The following is a 21,763-nucleotide window of genomic DNA, read 5'->3' as shown; positions in this document are numbered from 1 at the left end:
ATAACTCATTTGAAAAGCACACCAATCTACAATGTGGAGACCAGATACTATCATGTGCTTGAAATTGGGTATGAAGGAGATCTTGTAATTGAGAAGAGGTATCGTGGGTTTCTTGTAAAGCAAGTAAATCGAGCGATTGACTACGTAAGTAGCGAATAAAAAGGAGAACTAGACGATATATCCGCTGATTTACGTAAGCTACGACAATTGATAGTAGCCAATTTGATAAGAGAAGAGGTGTCCAGGTTTGAAGGTTGTGTACATGAATTTACACGGTTGTGAATGAGAAAAGCAGTAAGATTTAACTTATCCATAAATAAGATTAAAGTTGTGAGTAGTTGCAGTGCTCACTGCTATTGGTTCTATCTATGAACTGGCCGGAGGAATTAGATGTATCCTCGTCCTCTAGCATACTAACATCTTTTATATCTTCAAAATCGTTAATCTTGCCATTATCTGTAGTAGTTGACGGAGTGATCCCACTTTTGTTTTGTAGGCAAGCTGCAGCTCTGGTTGTTATGTGCCCTTCAAGATGACAGTGGGGGCATATCATCCCCCCCTTTCTTGACAGACGTGGGAGAACTAGACTCAGAAGGACCATTGACTTGCGAACGGGTTCGGCGCGGCGTATATTTCGAAGCACTAGTTCCACCAGGTGGGGAGCCATCCGTCAATTTGCCAATCTCAGGAGCTCCAAAATCCCGCGTGCGTTGTTGCCATCAAACATACTAGAGACACTATGCAACTTCTGTACTACAGAAGGTTGATTGCTCATGACTTGTATGATGGGTGACATATTACTGGAATTGGGGACCTTTCGTGCCTTCTTGTGGAGAGAACCAAGTGAATCTGGTCCATTACGATGAGGACAATCCTTATCAAGGTGACCAAGTATATTGCAGTTAAAGCAGGAGATGCGTGTATTCTCTTTGTCACAGTTCATCAAGGCGTGGTCAGAGCTATGGCAGTAACGACAATAAGGGCCCATGGTTTTCCATGTAGCATATACCTCAACAGAACTATCAGAAGATACGGTTACACGACAGGAAGTGTATTGCCAATCAACAACATGAGAAATTTGGGGTATAGATACGTCTGCTTTGTCCGAATTCTTGACTTCAAGCGCAGGGTAACCTCTTCCAATATAGAGTCTCGTTAAGTCACGAATTATGACATTGTCAATCAGATCGCTAAATTAAGACAGACTTTTATGCATATCAGGTTGTAACTCTTGTAAGCCCAAAGCACCATGGCCATAATGTCCAGGTAATTTGGCGAACGAGATTTTCAAAATATCAGAGCCTATAGCTATTGATGGATAGCCAACAGACGGATTGTCAAAGGAAGGTAATTTGACACCGACCGAGCAAAGGTTTTTCTCACAAGAAGGGGAGACAGTAATCTCTGTAAACTTTTTATGAAAGCCTCGGCGAATGATACCTTCGACACACCACAGGTGTTCTTCTCAACCACAGGCCACGAGAAGTCTTGGAGAAACAAAAGGCGATTAGTCACATTCGTGATGTCAATGAGAATGGAATCAGGTACTGAACCTTTCAGAAAAGGTTTCTCATTGTAACTCGCAAATTGGACAGAGAGGCATCGTCAATATTCGAGTGAGTTCGAGATGTAGAAGGTACTTGTTGAGCAGCCTTACTAGAGGTTTTAACGTTACCTCGTAGTAGGCTTGCCCATATCTTATTAGATTGTGCAAATGTATTTTTGGGTTTAGTATTGCCTTTTGCAAAGGCAAAATTCCATCTGACGCGAAATAATTTAGACTGATATGAATGGTTTAAGGAGCATGGCGAAGAGATAAATCAAGACCATGTAGTCTAAATAGCAGAGTGAGTCTTTTACCATATTGTTTCAGTAATATTTCTATATACATTAAATTTTTATTTTGAACGTTCTGTTCGTATAATGTACCATCATCCAAAACTGCCACAACACCAATCTCAATGATAAACTAAGAAAAAAGACACAACTTTATCATCGTGTTTTTTATAATAAACACCAATCGCTAAAAGTTTATAACGCTTCCCAAAACATTTTGAGCTCGTATCTTCGATAATCCATTATGTTTTTAGTTACTTTTACAAATTTATTTCATAATCATCACAAACATTGTGATTTTACTGGTAACCATCTAATTCGATGTTGCCATGTGCATAACATTGATGTTTGTAACATAAAAGACACTGCCTTCCAAGAATGATGAAGCAATTTAATTTTTTTTTCTTAATCATCAAAACATATCTATTCACTCGAGCTTTTCCAATGGTACTGGTGAGAAGAGTGGCAGCTATTTCTGAAATATTTGATTGGTATACACTGAAGGCTATATTAGAATTCACTACCTTGTTGTGTGTTTGAGGTTGTCAAACTTTTCTAATGTATTGCCAGCTTTTCTCATTTTGCCAGTCTAAACGAAAAACCCAACAAAAAAAAAGAATATATAAAGATCAAATCACCACAAAAAGAAAATAGAATGAATATGATTCTAACACCCACAATAATGAGATAAATTTGTTAAATTAAATTAGTGATTATATTATTTTATAATTTTCACATAAATTGCTCAACCACATTTTTTCTTTTTCTTCAAACGTTTTGGTGAAATATAAAAAATGACTGAGGCTGAGTCAAATATAGGTAAGAGCGTTAGCGACTTAGCTTTGATTTTTGAAAGAAACATGCGAAACGCAACAGAGCACATCAGCATGAACAAAAGATTATCTACTATAAAAGCAGGTGTGTTTTTTCAAGGGAAGACATTTTATATGAATTTATTTGATGATGTGTTTGCTGCTGGAAGAACGGAATATGCTGTCATTTTCTTTTGTGATTATGACTTGTAACGAAAAAAGAAGAAGGTTAGCTTGTCCTTACATTTTCTTTAATAGTACAAAGCAGTCTAGAGAAGATATTCTACAAATCCAGTAAGAATAATAATAAATAAATATTCATGTTTGTTTTAACACTTTTGCCAAGTCAGCATTATTCCAAGCTTCTAGAATGTGGTGCAGTAGCAGTAGCAGTCACTCACGATCAACTAAACATTCATCAAGCCTATGCTACACCCAATCTTGTCAAAGATAGCTTAGAGTTTAGCCCTTCTTTTGTTCTTGTATCTGATCCAGATCATTTACTGTCTACTGTCTTTGGTTCAACGAGCTCACAAGATGAGCGTGTCCAAAGATCGGTACATATTGTAAATAGCCAATGCAAATTAGTACTTAGCCATGTTATCCCAAATTATAAAACGACACTTCCAATGGAGCTTGTTTATAATGTAATTGGTCAAGCATAAAATATTATAAGACGAAGACAAAACTTTATTTATGTATCGTATATTTTTTATAGTTCAAAGGAGAGGTATAATAAATAAAATAAATGTTTTCTTGTTAATAAAGAAGCAGGATAATTTAACTTTTGTAAAATCTATTTAAACGTTACTATTCCAGTTGTAACCCTTGAATTGTTCCTCAGCTTGTGCATCGTCAATCCAAAAGAGATCTTCTTCATCCATTTGAGATTCATCAGGAGTGTCAAGGAGCTTTACTTCGACTTCATAGTTTTCAGTAACTTCGGGTGTACCATGCTTGACAACGACAGCAACGTAAGAAGGTTGAGGGCCTTGAGCGGACTCGGAAGCTGACATAACAGCGGATTCAATAGATTCTTCAGCACGTTTTACAACAGAGGGTTGGGCAGAAGCAGCACTAACAGAGGCAGAGGCCATGGAAGACATGGCACGCTTGCCTTGCTTTTTAATAGCAGATGGCTTAGCAGAGGCGGAAGCCTTGACGGAAGCAGAACCAGAAGCCATGGAAGATTCAGCACGCTTAATTTGCTTTTTGACGGAGAAAGGTTTAGCAGAAGCGGAAGCTTTGACAGAGGCGGAAGCCATGGAAGAGGCGGCTCTTTTATATTTTTTATAATTCTTTTTAGCAGAAGCAGAAGCCTTAACGGAGACAGAAGCCATAGATGATTCAGCACGCTTGAATTGCTTCTTGACAGCAGATGGCTTGGCAGAGACAGAGGCTTTCATAGAAGCAGAGGCCATAGAAGAAACGGCACGCTTGTATTTCTTAACAGCAGATGGCTTAGCAGAGGCGGAAGCTTTGACGGAAGCAGAAGCCTTAACGGAGGCAGAGGCCATGGAGGATTCAGCACGCTTGTATCTTTTGACAGCAGATGGCTTGGCAGAGACAGAGGCTTTCATAGAAGCAGAGGCCATAGAAGAAACGGCACGCTTGTATTTCTTAACAGCGGATGGCTTAGCAGAGGCGGAAGCCTTGACGGAAGCAGAAGCCTTAACGGAGGCAGAAGCCATGGAAGAAGCAGCACGCTTGTATTTCTTGGCTACCTTAGAGGGTTGAGCCATGGAAGACATAGGAGCCATGGAGGCCATGGAGGCCATGGAAGCAGATTGACTAGCAAGAGCTCTTCTGTAAAGAGCAGGGTGTTGAACCATAGAAGCACTAGCAGAAGCAGCAGAAGCAGCAGAAACAGCAGAAACAGCAGAAGCAGCAGCTTTGGACTTTGGTGCAAAAATCATACTCTTGAAGAAGTCGGCAATGTTACGTTTATCTACGTGAGCAGCTGAGGCAGAAACTGAGGCAAAAGGCGCAGCAGAATAACTGAGAGAAGCTGAGCTACCAGCTGCATAAACAGCATGAGTTAATAGACAAGAAGCAGCAAAGGCAAGAGATAATTTCATTTTTAGAAAAGAAAGTGGAGGGAAGCAAAATATACTTGGTCTTTACAAGCTTATATATGTAAATTGGTTTGAAGAATTTTTTTTACAACAAAATGTTTTCACTCTATCAACCATGGATCAAATTACAACAGGAACGCTTGGGCATTTAGCCATGTCAAAAAAAAAAGGGGGTGGAGCTTAATAAACAGATCAAATTTCAATTTACATTCTTTATCGAATAAAGATCTTTCCTTTTAATAGGCTTCCCACCCCTTTAGTTGATAATCGACTCATCTTAGTGGCGTTCCAGTCTTTGTTTCTTCTTTTCTATTCTGTTTCCTTAAAATATGCACATCCTTGTTTTATACAACAAGCCCTGAAACCGGGTAGATACAGGCTGATAACAATTTGAGATTCTTCAAAACTCCGAATATGAACTAATTCAATTTATGCTGTACTGTTAATCAAGTTATTTTCTTTTTTGTAAACATTACGAAAGAATGGTACTCTGAGAATGGGAGATGCAGAAAAAAAACCTAAACATGATGTTTAATTTATTTATTATAGTCCAACACACTTCGTCCATACCTTACAGCTGTTCGTTCTACTTTGACCGCCGCACTTTGTTTAGATAATTTCTCTTCACAGGTTGCTGAAAGACACAATACTCCCGAAATAGAATCAGGGTAAGCAGACGAATGTTAAACAATATATAAAAGTCTCACAATAAAAGAGGATGTGAATAGAAAGTCAAAGGAAGTGTTGATGAACCCTTTGGTTATTAGTCGTAATGAAAATGAAAAAGTATTAATTGAAGCTGCAGTAAACTCAGTACGTATCAGTATCAAGATTAAACAAGCAGATGACCTGGAGCGTATCTTGTGCCATAAATTTTCTCGATTCTTAATGATGAGAGCAGAGAACTTTGTCATTTTACGTAGAAAGCCAATTGAAGTAAGTTTCACTAAAGAAAAGAGGCAAAAGGCTGATACTGTATTAGGGTTACGATATTTCTTTCTTAATCACCAACAATCATACAGAGCAAATGTACAAACATAAATTAGTTGATTTTATTGTACACTTTATGGAGGAAGTTGATAAAGAAATATCAGAAATGAAGCTTAGTGTCAATACGCGTGCAAGAACGGTTGCAGAAAGTTATTTAATCCAGGCAAGAAAAAAAAAAAAAAACTGATTGAACAATCTGTATTCATTTTTCTATCTACTTAGTTTGCTTAATGATGGAAAAGAGAAGTATTTAAATGGTTGGCTTTTCTATTTGTACGAATAATTAATATTAAAGTTATATTCATTTTCAAAGATAGAACATTGTGTTTACTTAATAAGAGCGAAAAACAAAAAATGAAAATTGACCCAGTCAGGTGTATGTTCTTTCAACAAATTTAGTTTTTATTGTAAAACGCGCGATAAAATGTAGATTTGAATACTGGCTTATTATAGTTCCATATTAGCTAGACCAAACTGCAACTGATATCAGACTGTATTACAAAGGAAATAAGTAAAATGATACAAGTGAAATGTATTGATATCTTGATTCAAAGCCTATATGTTTTGTAAAGAAACAAGGCACTAAATTGTTGCATTTCATAAGGGTATTTTATGTTAAAAAAGGGCAATCTTAAAATGAAAATTAATAAGTTTTTTCAACATGATTGCTCTTTCTTTGTTTCTGATCTTTTAAGTTGAAATTACTTGTAATTCAAACAATTTAATTAGATCTGCTTATTTTTTTAAGCATATAAAGAAAAACTAAGACTATTTCTTGGACAATATTTAAGAGATGAAGTTACTGAATATGAAAATTATGCAGCCATGAACAAAATGGAAAGCCATTTTAACTTTTTTTTTAGCCCAGAAAAGCTTCCCTCCTGTTGCACATCGTCAATGTATTTCATTGAGTCAATAATAAAACCTAATGTCGTGAAAGAAATTTATGTTGGAAGAGATAAAGATTACTGCAACTTATGATCCACATTGTCTTTTGTAAGGAAAAAAAAAAAAAGATTTGTCTATTACAAATAAAATAAAAATCATATAATAAAAAAAAAAAAAAAAAAGAAAGGAGATTATGAACCAAAAAGAAAAGATTTTTTCACAAATTCAAAGAGAATGTATGTCAGAAATGTATACGAATAGAAACATGTTATAGCAGCTCTCATGTTTTATATTTTGAAACATGCTTTCCATGAGAATTGAGCGGAATACGTCGGGAAGCACGGAGCTTTTTTATAAAAAAAAAGTTCCTTTTATTTACGCAATTTACCCCACAAGGTAATAAAAAGGGAGCCTTAATTATTCTCATTGCTTTTTCTTCAACTAGAAACATGACTGTAACAAAATTAACCATCGCTTCTGATGTTGATCAATATACTTTGGTTAACAAAAATAAAACTTTGACTGTCAAAATTATGACTTATGGTGCTGCTATTACACATATCCTTACTCCTGACAAAACAGGTACTATTCGTGATGTCGTATTGGGTTTTGACGAGTTTGAATCCTATAAAAAGCCAGTCAATCGATTCTTTGGTGCTGTTGTTGGAAGATATGCCAACCGGTAACTATTATTTGCAAACAGGCATAGAGTGATTCACTGAATACTTTATAGTATCACAGAAGGTAAATTTACAGTAGATGGCAAAGCATACCAATTGGCTATCAACAATGGTCCCAACGCGCTTCACGGTGGTCTTCAAGGATTTGACAAGAAGATTTGGTCAGCCACGGTTGTATCAGAAGAGCCTGCCTCGGTCCGTTTTGAATTGGTGTCGCCTGATGGTGATCAAGGTTACCCAGGCACCTTGACTACGCATGTGACCTACACCGTCACAGATCAAGATGAAATCCAGCTCGAATATCATGCCACAACAGACAAGGAGACCATTGTCAACTTGACCAATCATTCTTATTTTAATCTGGGTGGCGTTGAACTTTGCCCAAAGATTTTGGATCATCAAGTGACCATGACGGATGAGGTGAAAGCAGTCTTGGAATGTGATGGAAATTGTTTGCCTACGGGAAAGGTCCTCAGCTGGTCTGAAGTGCCTTGGATGAATTTTTCGGTAAAGATAGATATAGAGTTTTATGCAAAGGTGTATATTGAATATGTATGTGTGTATAGGGTAAAAATGCTGGTAAAGCAATTGGTGCTCGACTAGAGCATTTGGAAAAGACAAGAGGTTATGATCATCCCTATGTAATTCATGATGTCTACAAGACTGACACAACCGACTTACCTCTCCGTCATGCCGTCAATGTCTACTCTCCAGAATCAGGCATCGAGCTAAACTTCTCGACCACTGAACCTGCTTTCCAATTCTACACGGGTGGCTGGTTAGCCTCTGAAGGATTAGAGGCCAAGCAGGACCAAAAGAAATTAAAATTGGGACCTCATGCTGGCTTTTGTTTAGAATCCTCTCGAAACCCAGATTCACCTAGTAAACCTGACTGGCGTAGTGCTGTTGTACTCCAAAAGGACCATGTCTATGCGTCCAAAACTGTTTTTGCTTTCCGTACTCGTTTATAATAAATTAGTTTTTATTTTCTAAATAAATTCATATCGAAGAAAGGGGCCTAGGAACAATCGACCGGTAAGGGCCATAAAGATCAATTGGGCCATAATACAAAAGACTCTTGTTTTACCTTGAGGAACCTTTCTTAGTAATCCCTGACGACGCAAAGCTACTTCAAGAGCTACCACAAAGCCTTGGAGTAGAAAGAAAGCGAGGTTTTCTAAGGTGATCTTTCGACAGGTGCTCATGATGATCATCTCATGAAACAGACCACTGACAAAAAAGGTTACGAGACCACGCCCAAACATATTGACTTTTGGTTTAAGCTTTGGTTCTTTTTGTTGACGCGACGATTTTGATTGTTGGACGATCACAAAGACCTCTTGTTCTTCACTGTCATCGCCAGTCATGTTTTCTGTCTTTTGAATTTCAGGTTCCTTTTCTTTTTTATTGTTGAGATCTTGTACTGAGAACACTTGTGTATGTAACATGTTACGAACGATCCGATTCCATCTTCGACTGTATACACAAATATGAGTAATCTCTCCTACGAATGATATCATCGTCTTTACCTCCAAAAATCTCTTGGACTCGTCGAAAGAACGGGTGAATCAAACAGCTGAATCATTTCCCAACCTGTCACCACCTGTTCTACGCCAAGTCCAATATCCACGACCCCTAATATACAATAGGCTTTGACACCGTATAGGGCTGTATACAACAAACTCATTGGATGAAACCAAGTGTAGTAGAGTGCAAAGATCGGCTTTTGAGGTAGCAAGGGGTCTATAAACAATGACATGAATGAGAGCTTGAGGAAACCTAAGCAGATGTTGGCTGCGCCTCGATATCGAATGACCTTTGTTGATGCTGTCGATGGTATGCTGGTCATTTTTAATAGACTTTTGAAAAAGCGTGCGGGACTTAAATCATTCGGTGGCATGTATGCAGCATGAGCAGCAAAGAACCAAGGGATGCCAGCAAAAAAGATATTAAAGAGTCGGCTGGGTGAAATGAAGATTAAGGGAAGTGAGGCATGAAAAAGAGCAATGAAGACGCGCACACAGATCGGATTGAATCGGATTTGATTTCTCAACAATATGAGATCAAGCACAAATGAAGAGAGATAGAGAAAAATGAGGTGAGAATAGGACAAGATGAAGGCTGATGGTAGTGTGATGTCTACAAGAGGTGGTTGAGTGTAATCCTCATTCATTGAGATGTGAAAAAAGCAAAAGAAGTCATTTTATATCATCTTAAAGTCCGACATAAATGCTTGCCGTATTTGACCAAAGGAATGACTAAATTCGACCAATAAAAAGAACAAGTTTCGATGAAAGGGATGGTCAAGACTGGCTGGTTTTATTTTCCATTTTCAACTGTTTCTAAGCGGAAAGACTGCACAAGATGTAAAGGGAACAAACAGTTTTTTCGTTCTCTCTTTTTTATTCCACTGTAAGCAAGGGTATTTGCATAAAAGAAGAAAGGTGGAGTTCATAAAATACACTCACTTTCTATTAATGTGACACTTAATTTCCTTCTTTTTTTTTATAAACTTCAAAAAAAAAAATGTCATCACCATTACTCAACTTACGATTGCCAGATCCTATCGTTATACCTGCACTTCCTCTGACGGGTCTTTATGTTTGTATGTTGGGTACTGACTATATCCTTTTAAGATACCAAAGAACAGTCTCCAAAACCCAATTACGTGTGGCCATCACCACTGCACACGCTCTCGTGCCCTTGGTCGTCGCCTCGCCTTCTTCCCCAGCCAACGTGGCCTTTGCGACAGTTCCTTGGTTCGTTGCATCCTACAGTGCAGGTTTGCCTCTCGATACGTTTTCAGTGAAAGAATGGACCAGGGCCATCTTTGAAACCGTGATCGATCGATCACCAGTAGAAGGGAACGTCTATGTCCAAGGTCTTGTCAAGACAGGCAGAGGTATCTTGAAGCTCTTGATCCTTGTGTATGGCGTACAGCCTCTTTTACCTTCTAGGCCCGACTTAATGCTGAGGTACCCTTGGTTTAGTAAGACAAGCTTGATACATACTTTCTTGTTTGGTCTCGATGCTTATTTGATCATGGGCTTTTTGGACATGGCAGCAGGTGTTGTGCAGGTCATGACGGGTTTGAAAATGGAAGATATGTTTGATTCACCATTTTTGGCCACCAGGTAAGAAAGAAAGAAAATATGTCAACAAAAGAGAAAGAGAGAGAGAGAGAGAGAGAGGAATTAATAGTTTATTGTGTCTTGAAAAAAAGCCCTAGAGATTTTTGGAGGTAAGAAAAAAGGAAAGGGGTTCATACAAGTATTTTTCTCATGTTTCTTCTTCAGTCGTCGATGGAACAAACATATTCGCAACCTGTTGCATGCACAAATATTCTCTAAAGCCAAAGAGAAAAAAGAAAAGAAGAAGCCAAAGGGGTTTCTTTCGACAGTACAAGGACGTGGTCTTCTTTCATTTACAGCAAGTGCAATATTTCACGAATTGATTGTGTGGAGTGTCTGTCGAAGGGTGACACTTGAAAACCTTTGTTTTTTTAGTTTGCACGGATTGGTATGTGCCATTGAAGTCAAGTATTTCAAAAAGCAGCCTCAATCCAGGCTGGGTCAATGCGTGGGGATCATGGGCCAATTGAGTTTCATGGTCATGACAGGTCGATTGTTTTTGGGGCCTTATCTTAGACACCGATTTATGGAACCTTTGCCACTTACAAGGTTTTAAAGAATAAATAGAATGAGGGATAATAAATATAAATTGTAAAGAAAGAAATATTTATTAAAAAGAATGATATAAAAGTAGAGATTATAAAAAATGTAATAAATGTGGTATTAAATTAAAAGACAAGTGGCAGTAGTTGTTATTAGGAACAAAGCCAAAGAGTATGCGGTTATAGAAGAAGAGGCATCAGAGCTCTGTGCATGAACCATACCTTCTTGACCAATGATCGTAATACTAGCCACAGCTGTATATACAGCCGTACCGGATGTAGTCGTAGGAACGACAGTCGAGGTAACTTTATCAGCAATAAGAGATTCTGAAGAAGAAAGACTACAGACAAGATGAGTGCTATGGAATAAATAAAACAAAGGTTGTTTGGTTACCTTTGATTAGCCAATGTATTATTTCCACTGACCAATTCAGTAGGTTCTACTTTTGCAATGGGTGAAGCCAAGGTGAAATAGACAATCAAGGTAATAAGAGCAGTAAAATATGTAAACTTCATTTTGATGAATAATAAAAATAAAAAAAATAAAAGCAAGTCAATTTATACTCTCTCTTTTTTATATACTCGCTCTAAAAAAGACGTGATCTCCTTCCGATTTGCTTACTTTTGCCACAGCATATGATTTGCGGAAACCATCCTACTTTTGACGTAATGAAATAAAAAAAAATAAAAACGCGAGATCAAGGAATAGTGTAACATCAAATCGCGTTGTTTATTTTCACATGTTGGTAGGCATTGCCCCATAAAAGGTAATAAAAAGACTTAAATGGTATCAAGAGTCGGGTCAAAACGGTTCTTGTTATTTTTATACATGAACAAGAGGAATCAATAGGTCATTCAAGTTTTTTATTTCATTTAAATAAGAGAGGGAATGGTTAAGAATAGAGAGAGAGAGAAAAAGAAGAATAAGCAATGAATCTATTTTTTTTTGTCCCCCACTGGAAAACAATATATTAAAAAATGGCCAAATTTCCCTTTTTTTGGGTCATTGAACTTTATGTCCCCACTGTTTGGTGTGTAACTATTTTGTAGCGTGTTTATAATTAAATTCATATGTTAACTCGATGATTGAGCCTAGAGCAGAATCTTCTGCCTGGTCATTCTCTTTGAGCTCTGATTTAAGTTTACTTTAGAGAGCAAGCCTTGATTTGAATTAAATTGTTAAATCAAACATGTTCTTTTCTGAGATCATGAAATACAAAACAAGTACACTGAATATTAACTTTATTTTTTTCTTTATCCTTTTTTTATGTTGGCTCACTGCAAACATTTTACTTTTTTCTTAAAAGATGACTAGTTTTGTATTCCTTAACTACTCTAGTACACACCTCGACTATTCCATTTCAAATAAGAATGATCAAAGAGAATAAGGTGATTCGTGCCTGTTGACATAAACTATCCATCTTTTAAAATCATAGACAATGAAAAAAGAGACAAATGATAGTAAATGGATCAAGAAGAAAGGAATTTGATTCATGTGGAGTATCATTTTGTTACACAACACGATAATTTGGATGATGAATGCCAACTAAGCTCTGTCTCTTTAACATGTATGTGTGACTATGAAAGAGATAGCATAATGTATTTATGCATGAATGGGAAAATAGGGATTACAACTTCTTTTTCTCTCTCTCTCTCTCTCTCTATCTATCTCCCCCCCCCTTTTTTTTTTTCTTTCTATTTTCTTTTACTCTTTTTCATTATGCCAACAATAAGAGAATGGATAAAAAGACATTCATTTACAATTAAAAAAGAACAAAAATCAAAAAGTGTACGGTTCTTATCAAATAGTGATGTTTATTATACACACAGTAGTTTAGATTACGACAGAAGGTCATCTATTGATTCTTTTATTACAACAACAGAAGCAGATTGTCTAAAATCATTTATAACTGAAGAAAGTATAGAATCAGAATTTGATGAACAAGTCATAAGGAATACCAAAGTGAATAAAAAGCAAGGATATCATAGTATTGCTGTATTAGTTAATTATCGCGCTAATATTTAATAATAAATACCTTATTGTTATTTAATCAATAAAAAAATCCTTTCATTCTTTTTCTTTTTTGTATCTTTATGACTTTAATCAATGTAAATAGAATGTGTGTAAAAATGCTTTTTTTTTTTGACTCAAAAATAGAAACTCAGAACAAATCTCTCAAATCATGGCTATTCAAATCATTGGAAACTATTAAAAATAGAGCAAACTTTTACTTTAAATCATTCACATCATTTTGAAAAAGTACAAAAAAAATATATACATTTTTCCCATTGATTTTATTTTATAGAGTCAAAATTTGGATTTGATTGTACCTGATAAACAGAGGACACAAAGTATGAAAAGATAAAGTGAATAAAATAAGAAAACTAATATAAAATAGGTGAACTGTATCAATTAGAGTGATTTCTTAATATTGTAGGAACACGTTTAACAAAAAATTTGAAAGTAACAGAAAAGGTACTTGTTCCTTCAAATAACATACAAAATCACGTAAGACATTCGACATTATCAATCGCTTGTTAAATTTCAATCTGGTTCTCAAGGGATGATGACAAGAGAGCTTTTCGTATTCAAGAATTTATAGAAACAGAAAAGCCTTTTGTGAAAACACTTGAAATATTGATAAATCATGTAATGAATCCAATAAGATCAACCATAAAACAACAAAAGATTTTAAACCTATTTAAATTCAACAAAATCTTTTTAAATGTTGATCAAATCATGCTTGTTAACAAAAGATTCCTAAATCAACTTGAGCAGCAGCCAGACAAGTTTGGTTTTATTTGTCAATGCTATGTAAATAATAATAATAAAAAAAGACTTACTGACTTTGAATTAGATGAAGCAATTCGCATGTTGCTATAGAAAGTACTTGCTGGGACAAGAAGAAGCACAAAGAATACATACAAAAGAATATAAAAATAACCTTGCTTATAAAAAATTCCTATTAAAAGTCAGTCAGCATCCAGAGTTTAAAAAGAAAAGAGTACAAGATATTCTGATGGAGCCAGTTCAACGCATCAGTCGATATTCGATGATGCTTAAAAATATCCTTTCCCTAACACCCAATGATCATCCAGATTATTGGGGATTGAAATGGGTTTGTGATAAATCAAGAGAGATTGCTATCATGGATGATGATGGCACTACAAAAAAGATTACTTTACTCATGACACTCTATCAAATTATCAAAGTTTCACCTGTGAGTTATTGAGAGTGTCTTGGTTTATTACAAACTAAAGATTCTACTAGTGTTTGTTGGTGAATCAAACTAGATCCTTTGTTTGTCATCTGGATGTATTAGAAATCAACTGTATAACAAACAAGTCTTCAAGAAAACTGACATTGTTTTTATTCACAGATAAAATACTTGTGGCCAGTCGACCTTGTTGCTTTGATATTGAACAATTAGAAAGTAAAAAATTAAAGAATACAGCAAAGAACACATTGAGATTCAAATGTCGGGCGGATATCAAAAGCGTTGAGTTATCCGTTGGTTTACCTGGTACACATACACACAACATAATTAGGTCATGTTCTTATCATGATTCATCAGGGAATGAAGGATGGTTTATATTGTCAGCAATCAAAACAGAAGAGGACGCGTCTACATTTGAACCGTATTTTTATAAGAGCCCAAAGCTGTTTTTTATAAAAGATCAGCAGAGATTATTAGATTTTCAATCAGTTTATAACAAAACAAGAGCCTTGAGAAGACAATTCGGTAAATGATGACTGCTGACGATGAAAGAAAAAGCTAATGAATTGTAAAAGAATCAAGCGATAAGACCTATTACAAACTGTGGAATAATGTGCCTGTGTTTTGTAATGTTTATAATCAAGATACTTTTATCAAATCGAAATACAAGGTACACTGCAGAAAAGAAAGTTTTCATTAACTCACTGTACTTAGAGTCCATGCGTACTTGTTTATGTTGATCAAGAACACCTTGATACAGAAACAATCACTTCATCGTCTTCTTCTATCATTGGCCTTGTACAACCAGAAGGATTAAATGGATTTCGATTTCATTTGGCAACAACCACCCAATTTGCAGAACCATTTCGTCCGTACCTCAAAGATCAACAGCCCATTGTTGACTTTGAAAGCATCTTTTGGAATAACAGTAAGTCTATTGTTGATCTGATCCTATACAATATTCATTAGAACAAATATAGTCCTATTTTTAAATCACTGCTTACAACTGACTCTAGAAACACCAGCCCCTGTCTTCCCACTCAAAAACATCTCACGCAGCGCATCAAGTGTTCCTAAATTCCACAGGTTATTTGACCATGAAGATCTTACGCAAGTGAAATTCATTACCCTCTTTATCAAGACTTGAGGTGGCCAATAAACGTACATCGTCTCATTCTTGGAATGGAATAACAACCACCAGACATTCCTCCTTGATGTCACTCTTTTCTTTTCATAGTAAATCATCAGAAGGTGCACGCATTTTGATTTGCTTTATTGTATGCTGACTCTTGTTGACTTTAGATAAAAGGAAAATGATGGATGATTTGATACTTGATGAGGCAAGTTGATTTGTTAATTGATAAAATGAGGATTTATATTAAATGAATACAGGACAAAACCATTTCTTCAAGACACAATAGTTGTATGATGCTTAACACGATGAATGAAAATAATAATTATTTATCTGTTGCAAAGGTAAGCTATTTAAGTGTAGTCATGTTCATTTCATTTAAAATGATTTAGATGAATTTTTGTGAACTTCAAGATGAACGAAATATAAACCATTAAAGAACGAGAATAATGACAAAAAGATAAACAGAATAAACATTCAATGAAAAAAGAGAGCATACTCTGATATGTGGAATCATATAATGCAAATGTTTGCAAACATCACGAAAATAAGTATTAATTTAAATCTATTTAGCAATATCTGTGTGTGCTTACATTTTCAATAAATATAATTTATTAAATGCGTTATTGTTAATAAAGAAAGTATAAGTCAAATAAAGTATTTCATAAAAATAAGCAGAGAATGTATCAAATACAGCTCGACCTCTAATAGACAATGATTTCCAAAGGTCCATAATTTAGTTTTTCTGTGGCTGCTCAAAAGTGAGGGAGGGTGATTAAAGACATTCGCTTTCTGCAATGACTGTACATCTCCAGACAGGATCTAACGGAACATGAAACAATATGATAGAGAATGAATCACATGTATAAAATACATTTGATAACAAAAGCACATTTTTTTCTTCAGTGAATGAATCAACAATTGTCTTTTGCCCATAGTAATGATTGAAGAAGAAGGAAGCCCTTTCCTGGAACTCATTTTAAAAGAATCAAAACGATAACATTAATCATTGCATTTAAAGTAGCTCTGGGTTGTAGCATATGCTTGTACAGTTTTCACTGTAGAATTAACAGCTTTGATATCTGATCTCAAGTACTTTTTCTATGCTCTCTTCATACGTCAATGACATAATGTTATACTGATTGATTCAAAAAGACTTTACGAAAAGTGGATATCTCAATCTGGCTGCAACCAATCATTATATACTTAAAAGATTACTGCCAGCAACATCTTTAACACACTATAAGCTTCGTAAATACACTAACTCACATGCTTATCAAATATGCTTTGCTGTCAAAACAAAAATGAAACTTTGCAGCTAAACTGAAGAGGAAGCACCTTTTCATAATAAGAGGCTTGTTTACGATAATTGTAGTTAATGTTGATAAACTTGTACATTTTACTGCTTAATTTATTGTCAAAAAAAAAAAAAAAAAAAAAAAAAAAAAAAAACAAAAAAAAAAGAACTACAAGCACATTTTCAAGGGACAAAAGTAAAGAACAAGATACTAATGCTTTATTTTTTTTATAAAAATAAAATGCAAAGAATCTTATAAATGGTAATAATTACTGAGCCACAAGGTTTTTGAGTAACATTAAATTTTAAAACTGTAACCACTTTTTGCAATGACTGTATTTTGGCCCTGGTTAAACAGTTTAGACGTTTTTATGTGATCTGAGCAAACGTTGAATCGGTCATTAAAATAGGTTGCTCAAATAAAATGTGTATAATTGAGATAAGCAAGCAAGAAAACACATCATTTTTTGACTATGAATCTCATTATCTTTGAATTGTACCTCATTTTTATTGAAACTGAATTCTTTTTTGTCATTGCAGTGACACTTTTTTTTATAAAAAAAAAGTATAAATCAGAAAAAAAGTAGTTTTGTACTACATCTTGTTTTAAAAAGTTTTTCTTTTTTGACAGGTTATAAAAAGACTAAATGAAATGCAGTCATTGCTTGGACTTTTATGTAATGACACATGCATCTGAATGTAATAGAACGTATGTATGTGACACTGGATCAATTCTATAATCTTTTCTTATGTTTCTTGCTTATCTTTAATCAAGTTTTAGATGGAATCCAAAGTAAAATGACGTAGGAATGAAAAAGCTTTTAAAGGTAAAATAGTCGGTGATTAAAAAAAAGCACGCTTTTTTCTCCATTTTTATAAATCAAAGAACCCTACACAGACACAAATAATTTGTCTCCCCCTTTTTTTTTCTCTTTTTATAACAAACATATTGGATGAGTGACTCGGCCAGCGACCAACTGAAGTAATAAAAAAAATTAATTGTGAATTATTTTTATTTATTTCGTATAGTTATGATAATTCGACGAGTACATTTGTATCCGCTTTATGGTTCAATGCCGTTTTAGCTGTTGGATTTTTCGGTATTTTCAATATCTTGAGAACCACCAGACCACAGACATATTCCCCTAGAAGTTATGCAGTTGAGAAAGAGTAAATGTGTAAGAAAATGTAATGCCTTCCATCCCTTTAATTAATAATGAATAGAAAAAGGCCACCTCCTTTACCAAAAGGGTATCTAAAATGGATTTTTGTATTATTAAAAATACCAGACGATCAATTAGTCAAAAGCATGGGTATTGATCGATTCATGGTTTTAAAATTTCTTCGTATGGGCATGATCACTTTCACAGTTTATTCGATCGTTGCTATTCCTATCCTGTTTCCTGTGATCACTATCAATCAAGGGGACCTGGGTGGATTGAATTATTTGACAATGGGAAATGTCATTGACAGCGGACGTACTTGGGCTCATTGCTTATTAGCCATTCTTTTATCTGGTATATATCATGTTATATGTCAATGATTAAAGAGCTTATGATGATCTATAGGACTGGTGTGGTACTATACATTTCGTGAAACTCGTAATTATGTTGCTTTAAGAAGAAAATATTTATTGAGCCCCGAATACGCTGATTCGGTCGCTTCCCGTACTCTCTTTGTTCCTTCTATCCCAAAAAATGTAAATAATGCACAGGATTTACAAAAGATTTTCAGTAAATTTCCTGGAGGTGTACGTCGTGTTTGGCTCAATAGGTAAATAATAATAAAATAATAAAATAAAAATAACCATTTTCTTTATAGAAAATTAGATGATCTCCCTGATCTTGTTGCAGAACGAAACAAGGCAGTATATAGCTTAGAAGCAGCCGTCACAAAGGCTATTCTTGCCACCTATAAATATCATTTGAAAAAGAAGAACAACAGCAGCATGGAACAAGGACAAATTTTGGCAGATATTCCAGAAAAGCTTCGACCTGTGCATCGTGTGAGCGCAATTCCATATGTTGGACACAAAGTAGATAGCATTCGCTATTATCACCAACGCATCAAAGAATTGGATGAGACCATCCTAAAGCAACAAATCGTCGCACCCAAACTCTCTCAATACAATTCAGCCTTTATTGAGTTCCATGATCGTATTGCTGCTCACATGGCAGCTCAAACCTTGATCCATCGAGATTCTATGTCAATGACACCTCGGCATATTGCTATTGCACCTTCTGATGTCATTTGGGAAAATATGAATATTCGATCGTTTGAACGATTAGTACGTAGATTTATCAGTATGGTGATAACTACTGCCATTGTCATCTTTTGGGCTGTCCCAGGTAATTTATAATACAAACAAACAAACAAACAATCTCATATTCTTTTTTTTTAGTTGTCTTTGTACAAGCTATTGCTAATTTAGAAAAATTATCTCAAGCTATTCCATTTCTTAAGGGACTTAATGCATTTGGTCCAACAGCCATTGGTATCATTCAAGGTATTTTACCTGCTGTTGCTCTATCTATCCTGATTTCTCTTGTTCCTGTTATCTTTACCTTTTTATCAAAAAGTGAAGGAATTCCACAAAATTCATTTGTTGAACTATCCGTTCTTCACAAATTCTTTTTCTTCCAGGTATATATAAAGACATGATTTTTTGATTTGTATAAACACTAAACATTGACATGTCCTAGCTTGTGGATGTCGTTTTGGTATCTACTATTTCCGGTGGCTTTTTCAGTACAGTCAGTCAATTTGAAAACATTGTAAAAAATCCACTTGGTATTGTCAATATCCTTTCAGAAAATTTACCCCAAGCCTCTACTTTTTTCATTACCTTTGTGATGCTTCAAGCCACCAATCAATCAGGCCAAGCCATGCTTCAGATTGTACCCTATATCATATCGTTTATCACACCTCTCTTCGCTACCACACCAAGAGATAAATACAACCAAAAGAGAACATGCCCTACAGTGAATTTGGGTACTTTAATTCCTGCTCAAACAGTCATCTTCATTCTCGGTAACATCTAAAATTAGATAGAGTAAAAAAAAAAAAGTCTTACGTCTATCCTAGGTCTTGAATATGGAGTGATTGCCCCGCTGATTCTACCCTTTGTGCTCCTCTTCTTTTGTCTTCAATACTTTGTGTACCTTTACCAGTTCTTGTATGTCTATGAAATCAATTATGAAACTGCCGGTCGTGCTTTCCCGAGAGCCATTCGACACATCTATATTGGTTTGTTTATCACTCAACTCACACTGATTGGGCTGTTTGCTATTCGAAAGAATGCGATGGGACAAATGGCCTTGATGATCATCACGCTCATCCTGACTGTGTTTGCCTTGTATTACTATGACAAGGCGTTCAAACCTCTCTTCAAGTTTCTTCCTGTCTCAATCTTTGAGGATGTAGAAAAGAAGCCGGTGGGAGACTTGAGTCGTCATCCGGAACACACCAAGGAAGCAGTACCAATCGAGGCCTTTGAGGCTCATCATTATTTGCTAGAGAAATTACGTGTTCAAGAACTAGCCGAAAAAGTAGACGAGAAGGCTGTGCTCGAGACAGCCAGATCTTTGTATGCCACTGAGGCCTATTTGCATCCCGCGACCTACGCGCCCAAGCCGACCGTTTGGCTACCCGAGGATGACTTGGGTATCACGAAGCAAGAGATAGATGAGCTGCAGCAGTTCAATATCTTTGCTAGTCATCGTAGTGCGACGATTGTGCGTAATCGAAAGGGTAAAGGGCATGTGGAGATTGATTCAGAACGGCTGATTGTAGAGTATGAAGGGATCCCGGGTACAGCGCCTACAGATCCTAACCTATCACACATAAATAATTATGTGCGTGTGCTTGTGGATAGTTTTAATTTGGCGGATACGGCGATGTTGTATTAATAAAAATTGTATTTTACTGCTGTTTATATTTTTTTAGTCTCTAAAGGCTTTATAGATCTGATACTATGTCGTCATTAGAATCAACTCATGCAAATTAATCACTTGCGTAATCCTTAAAAGTCGTGGTGTCGCTGAATTGCCAAATGTTTAACAGTTACACAGCGCAACAGTCAAAATGTCAATGAGGCAGCTGCATGATCTATTGAGAAATAATAGAAGCACCAAGCTCAAAGATAGCAGCATATTTTAATCGAATAAGCAAATAAATATTAGTAAACCATATGGGGTCCCTTAACACATTGCTTCAAAACAGATGTTATGCGAACCACTTTTTTTTTTCAACATTGACAACATCTGGTATGCTGGCCATTTAAGGTGTTTCTTCAAAAAATCATTCAATTCATGGAATATTGCCAACTTTGCAAAAACTGTATCGGAAACTGATACGGTATTAACTAGCAATGTGTTCATTATAAAAGCACGAGAGCACTTGGAACGCTTGACAACTCCACAGCGTAAAAAAGACTACAAACGACATATTAAAATGTTGGAATAAGGTTGATTATTATTAAATGCTGTTTACTGTTGGATCAAGAGCTATAATATTTACCGATTCATCTTTATATTCAAGGATTTCACAAAAACTATGTATTAGCAATTTAAGGTTAAAGAACGGCAAAATGATACCACGCTAGAAAAACAGAAACTTTCCCAAGGCGAAAACTATATGACTGTGAACGCAAAAAATATCAAAGATTCAACCTTTATAAGTGGCGATATGATCATGAATGCCGGTCAAAAGCGTTTGGCGAGCGATTGTCGTGCTTGATCATTGATGGTGCCTTTGTTTATTACTTTCTTATTTGATCTCAATCTATAAAGGTAAAATGCCAAGAACTCTATACATGGTTATTATCAAGTGACAAGTAAAAATTAACAAAGCTTATGAGATTTGAACATGACTTCATGCTTGAAAGATTTTTGGGTGCCATTAAATTTTAAAACTGTAATCACTTTTTGCAATGACTATACCTTCATTAATGAATGGCAGATGTTCTATGTAGTCTTTGTCTTATCAGCAAAGATACAGTGTTTTGAAATTAATCATGAAGCAATACAACAGTAACGCCTTCCAATTGAACTCTCAGCCATCAACAAGATTTCTCTGATCATGTAAAGATATTATTTTAAGCTCAGTTTATGTCTAGTTTTACTTTTGGGGTAAAAGGCTCTAGAAGCATCGCTTATTCCTGT

At 35.5% G+C, this 21,763-nt stretch overlaps 11 protein-coding genes across 11 annotated transcripts; 7 read left to right on the top strand and 4 right to left on the bottom strand.

Moving 5' to 3' along the window:
* Positions 1–670: 670 nt before the first annotated feature.
* On the bottom strand, positions 671–988 carry RO3G_02925 (uncharacterized protein; the record flags this gene model as incomplete). Its single annotated transcript, XM_067657516.1, has 1 exon — positions 671–988. The coding sequence occupies one exon, from the start codon at positions 986–988 to the stop codon at positions 671–673; it is 318 nt and encodes a 105-aa protein (XP_067513617.1).
* An 81-nt stretch (positions 989–1,069) lies between these two features.
* Positions 1,070–1,579, top strand: RO3G_02924 (uncharacterized protein; the record flags this gene model as incomplete). Its single annotated transcript, XM_067657515.1, has 4 exons — positions 1,070–1,129; positions 1,222–1,266; positions 1,323–1,347; positions 1,425–1,579. The coding sequence occupies 4 exons, from the start codon at positions 1,070–1,072 to the stop codon at positions 1,577–1,579; spliced, it is 285 nt and encodes a 94-aa protein (XP_067513616.1).
* Positions 1,580–2,630: 1,051 nt separating this feature from the next.
* On the top strand, positions 2,631–3,313 carry RO3G_02923 (uncharacterized protein; the record flags this gene model as incomplete). The annotated part of the gene is made up of 4 exons (XM_067657514.1): positions 2,631–2,655; positions 2,755–2,857; positions 2,907–2,942; positions 2,995–3,313. The coding sequence occupies 4 exons, from the start codon at positions 2,631–2,633 to the stop codon at positions 3,311–3,313; spliced, it is 483 nt and encodes a 160-aa protein (XP_067513615.1).
* A 135-nt stretch (positions 3,314–3,448) lies between these two features.
* On the bottom strand, positions 3,449–4,564 carry RO3G_02922 (uncharacterized protein; the record flags this gene model as incomplete). Its single annotated transcript, XM_067657513.1, has 1 exon — positions 3,449–4,564. One exon carries the CDS (start codon positions 4,562–4,564, stop codon positions 3,449–3,451), a length of 1,116 nt encoding a protein of 371 aa, XP_067513614.1.
* Positions 4,565–5,205: 641 nt separating this feature from the next.
* Positions 5,206–6,177, top strand: RO3G_02921 (uncharacterized protein; the record flags this gene model as incomplete). The annotated part of the gene is made up of 6 exons (XM_067657512.1): positions 5,206–5,208; positions 5,273–5,391; positions 5,425–5,659; positions 5,796–5,862; positions 6,027–6,089; positions 6,167–6,177. 6 exons carry the CDS (start codon positions 5,206–5,208, stop codon positions 6,175–6,177), a joined length of 498 nt encoding a protein of 165 aa, XP_067513613.1.
* Positions 6,178–7,050: 873 nt separating this feature from the next.
* On the top strand, positions 7,051–8,252 carry RO3G_02920 (aldose 1-epimerase; the record flags this gene model as incomplete). The annotated part of the gene is made up of 3 exons (XM_067657511.1): positions 7,051–7,283; positions 7,335–7,788; positions 7,848–8,252. 3 exons carry the CDS (start codon positions 7,051–7,053, stop codon positions 8,250–8,252), a joined length of 1,092 nt encoding a protein of 363 aa, XP_067513612.1.
* A 554-nt stretch (positions 8,253–8,806) lies between these two features.
* Positions 8,807–9,130, bottom strand: RO3G_02919 (uncharacterized protein; the record flags this gene model as incomplete). Its single annotated transcript, XM_067657510.1, has 1 exon — positions 8,807–9,130. One exon carries the CDS (start codon positions 9,128–9,130, stop codon positions 8,807–8,809), a length of 324 nt encoding a protein of 107 aa, XP_067513611.1.
* Positions 9,131–9,807: 677 nt separating this feature from the next.
* Positions 9,808–10,419, top strand: RO3G_02918 (uncharacterized protein; the record flags this gene model as incomplete). The annotated part of the gene is made up of 1 exon (XM_067657509.1): positions 9,808–10,419. One exon carries the CDS (start codon positions 9,808–9,810, stop codon positions 10,417–10,419), a length of 612 nt encoding a protein of 203 aa, XP_067513610.1.
* A 656-nt stretch (positions 10,420–11,075) lies between these two features.
* Positions 11,076–11,470, bottom strand: RO3G_02917 (uncharacterized protein; the record flags this gene model as incomplete). Its single annotated transcript, XM_067657508.1, has 2 exons — positions 11,076–11,295; positions 11,349–11,470. The coding sequence occupies 2 exons, from the start codon at positions 11,468–11,470 to the stop codon at positions 11,076–11,078; spliced, it is 342 nt and encodes a 113-aa protein (XP_067513609.1).
* A 2,504-nt stretch (positions 11,471–13,974) lies between these two features.
* Positions 13,975–15,319, top strand: RO3G_02916 (uncharacterized protein; the record flags this gene model as incomplete). The annotated part of the gene is made up of 6 exons (XM_067657507.1): positions 13,975–14,175; positions 14,226–14,478; positions 14,662–14,697; positions 14,748–14,842; positions 14,887–15,100; positions 15,189–15,319. 6 exons carry the CDS (start codon positions 13,975–13,977, stop codon positions 15,317–15,319), a joined length of 930 nt encoding a protein of 309 aa, XP_067513608.1.
* Positions 15,320–17,910: 2,591 nt separating this feature from the next.
* RO3G_02915 (uncharacterized protein) lies at positions 17,911–20,587 on the top strand (the record flags this gene model as incomplete). The annotated part of the gene is made up of 7 exons (XM_067657506.1): positions 17,911–18,118; positions 18,170–18,374; positions 18,423–18,949; positions 19,003–19,244; positions 19,304–19,631; positions 19,686–20,351; positions 20,547–20,587. The coding sequence occupies 7 exons, from the start codon at positions 17,911–17,913 to the stop codon at positions 20,585–20,587; spliced, it is 2,217 nt and encodes a 738-aa protein (XP_067513607.1).
* Between the last annotated feature and the right edge of the window lie 1,176 nt (positions 20,588–21,763).

This window comes from Rhizopus delemar, genomic scaffold, assembly GCF_000149305.1.
Source record: "Rhizopus delemar RA 99-880 supercont3.2 genomic scaffold, whole genome shotgun sequence".
Taxonomy (NCBI): Eukaryota; Fungi; Mucoromycota; class Mucoromycetes; order Mucorales; family Rhizopodaceae; genus Rhizopus; species Rhizopus delemar.
This window is presented reverse-complemented; position numbering and strand designations above follow the sequence as displayed.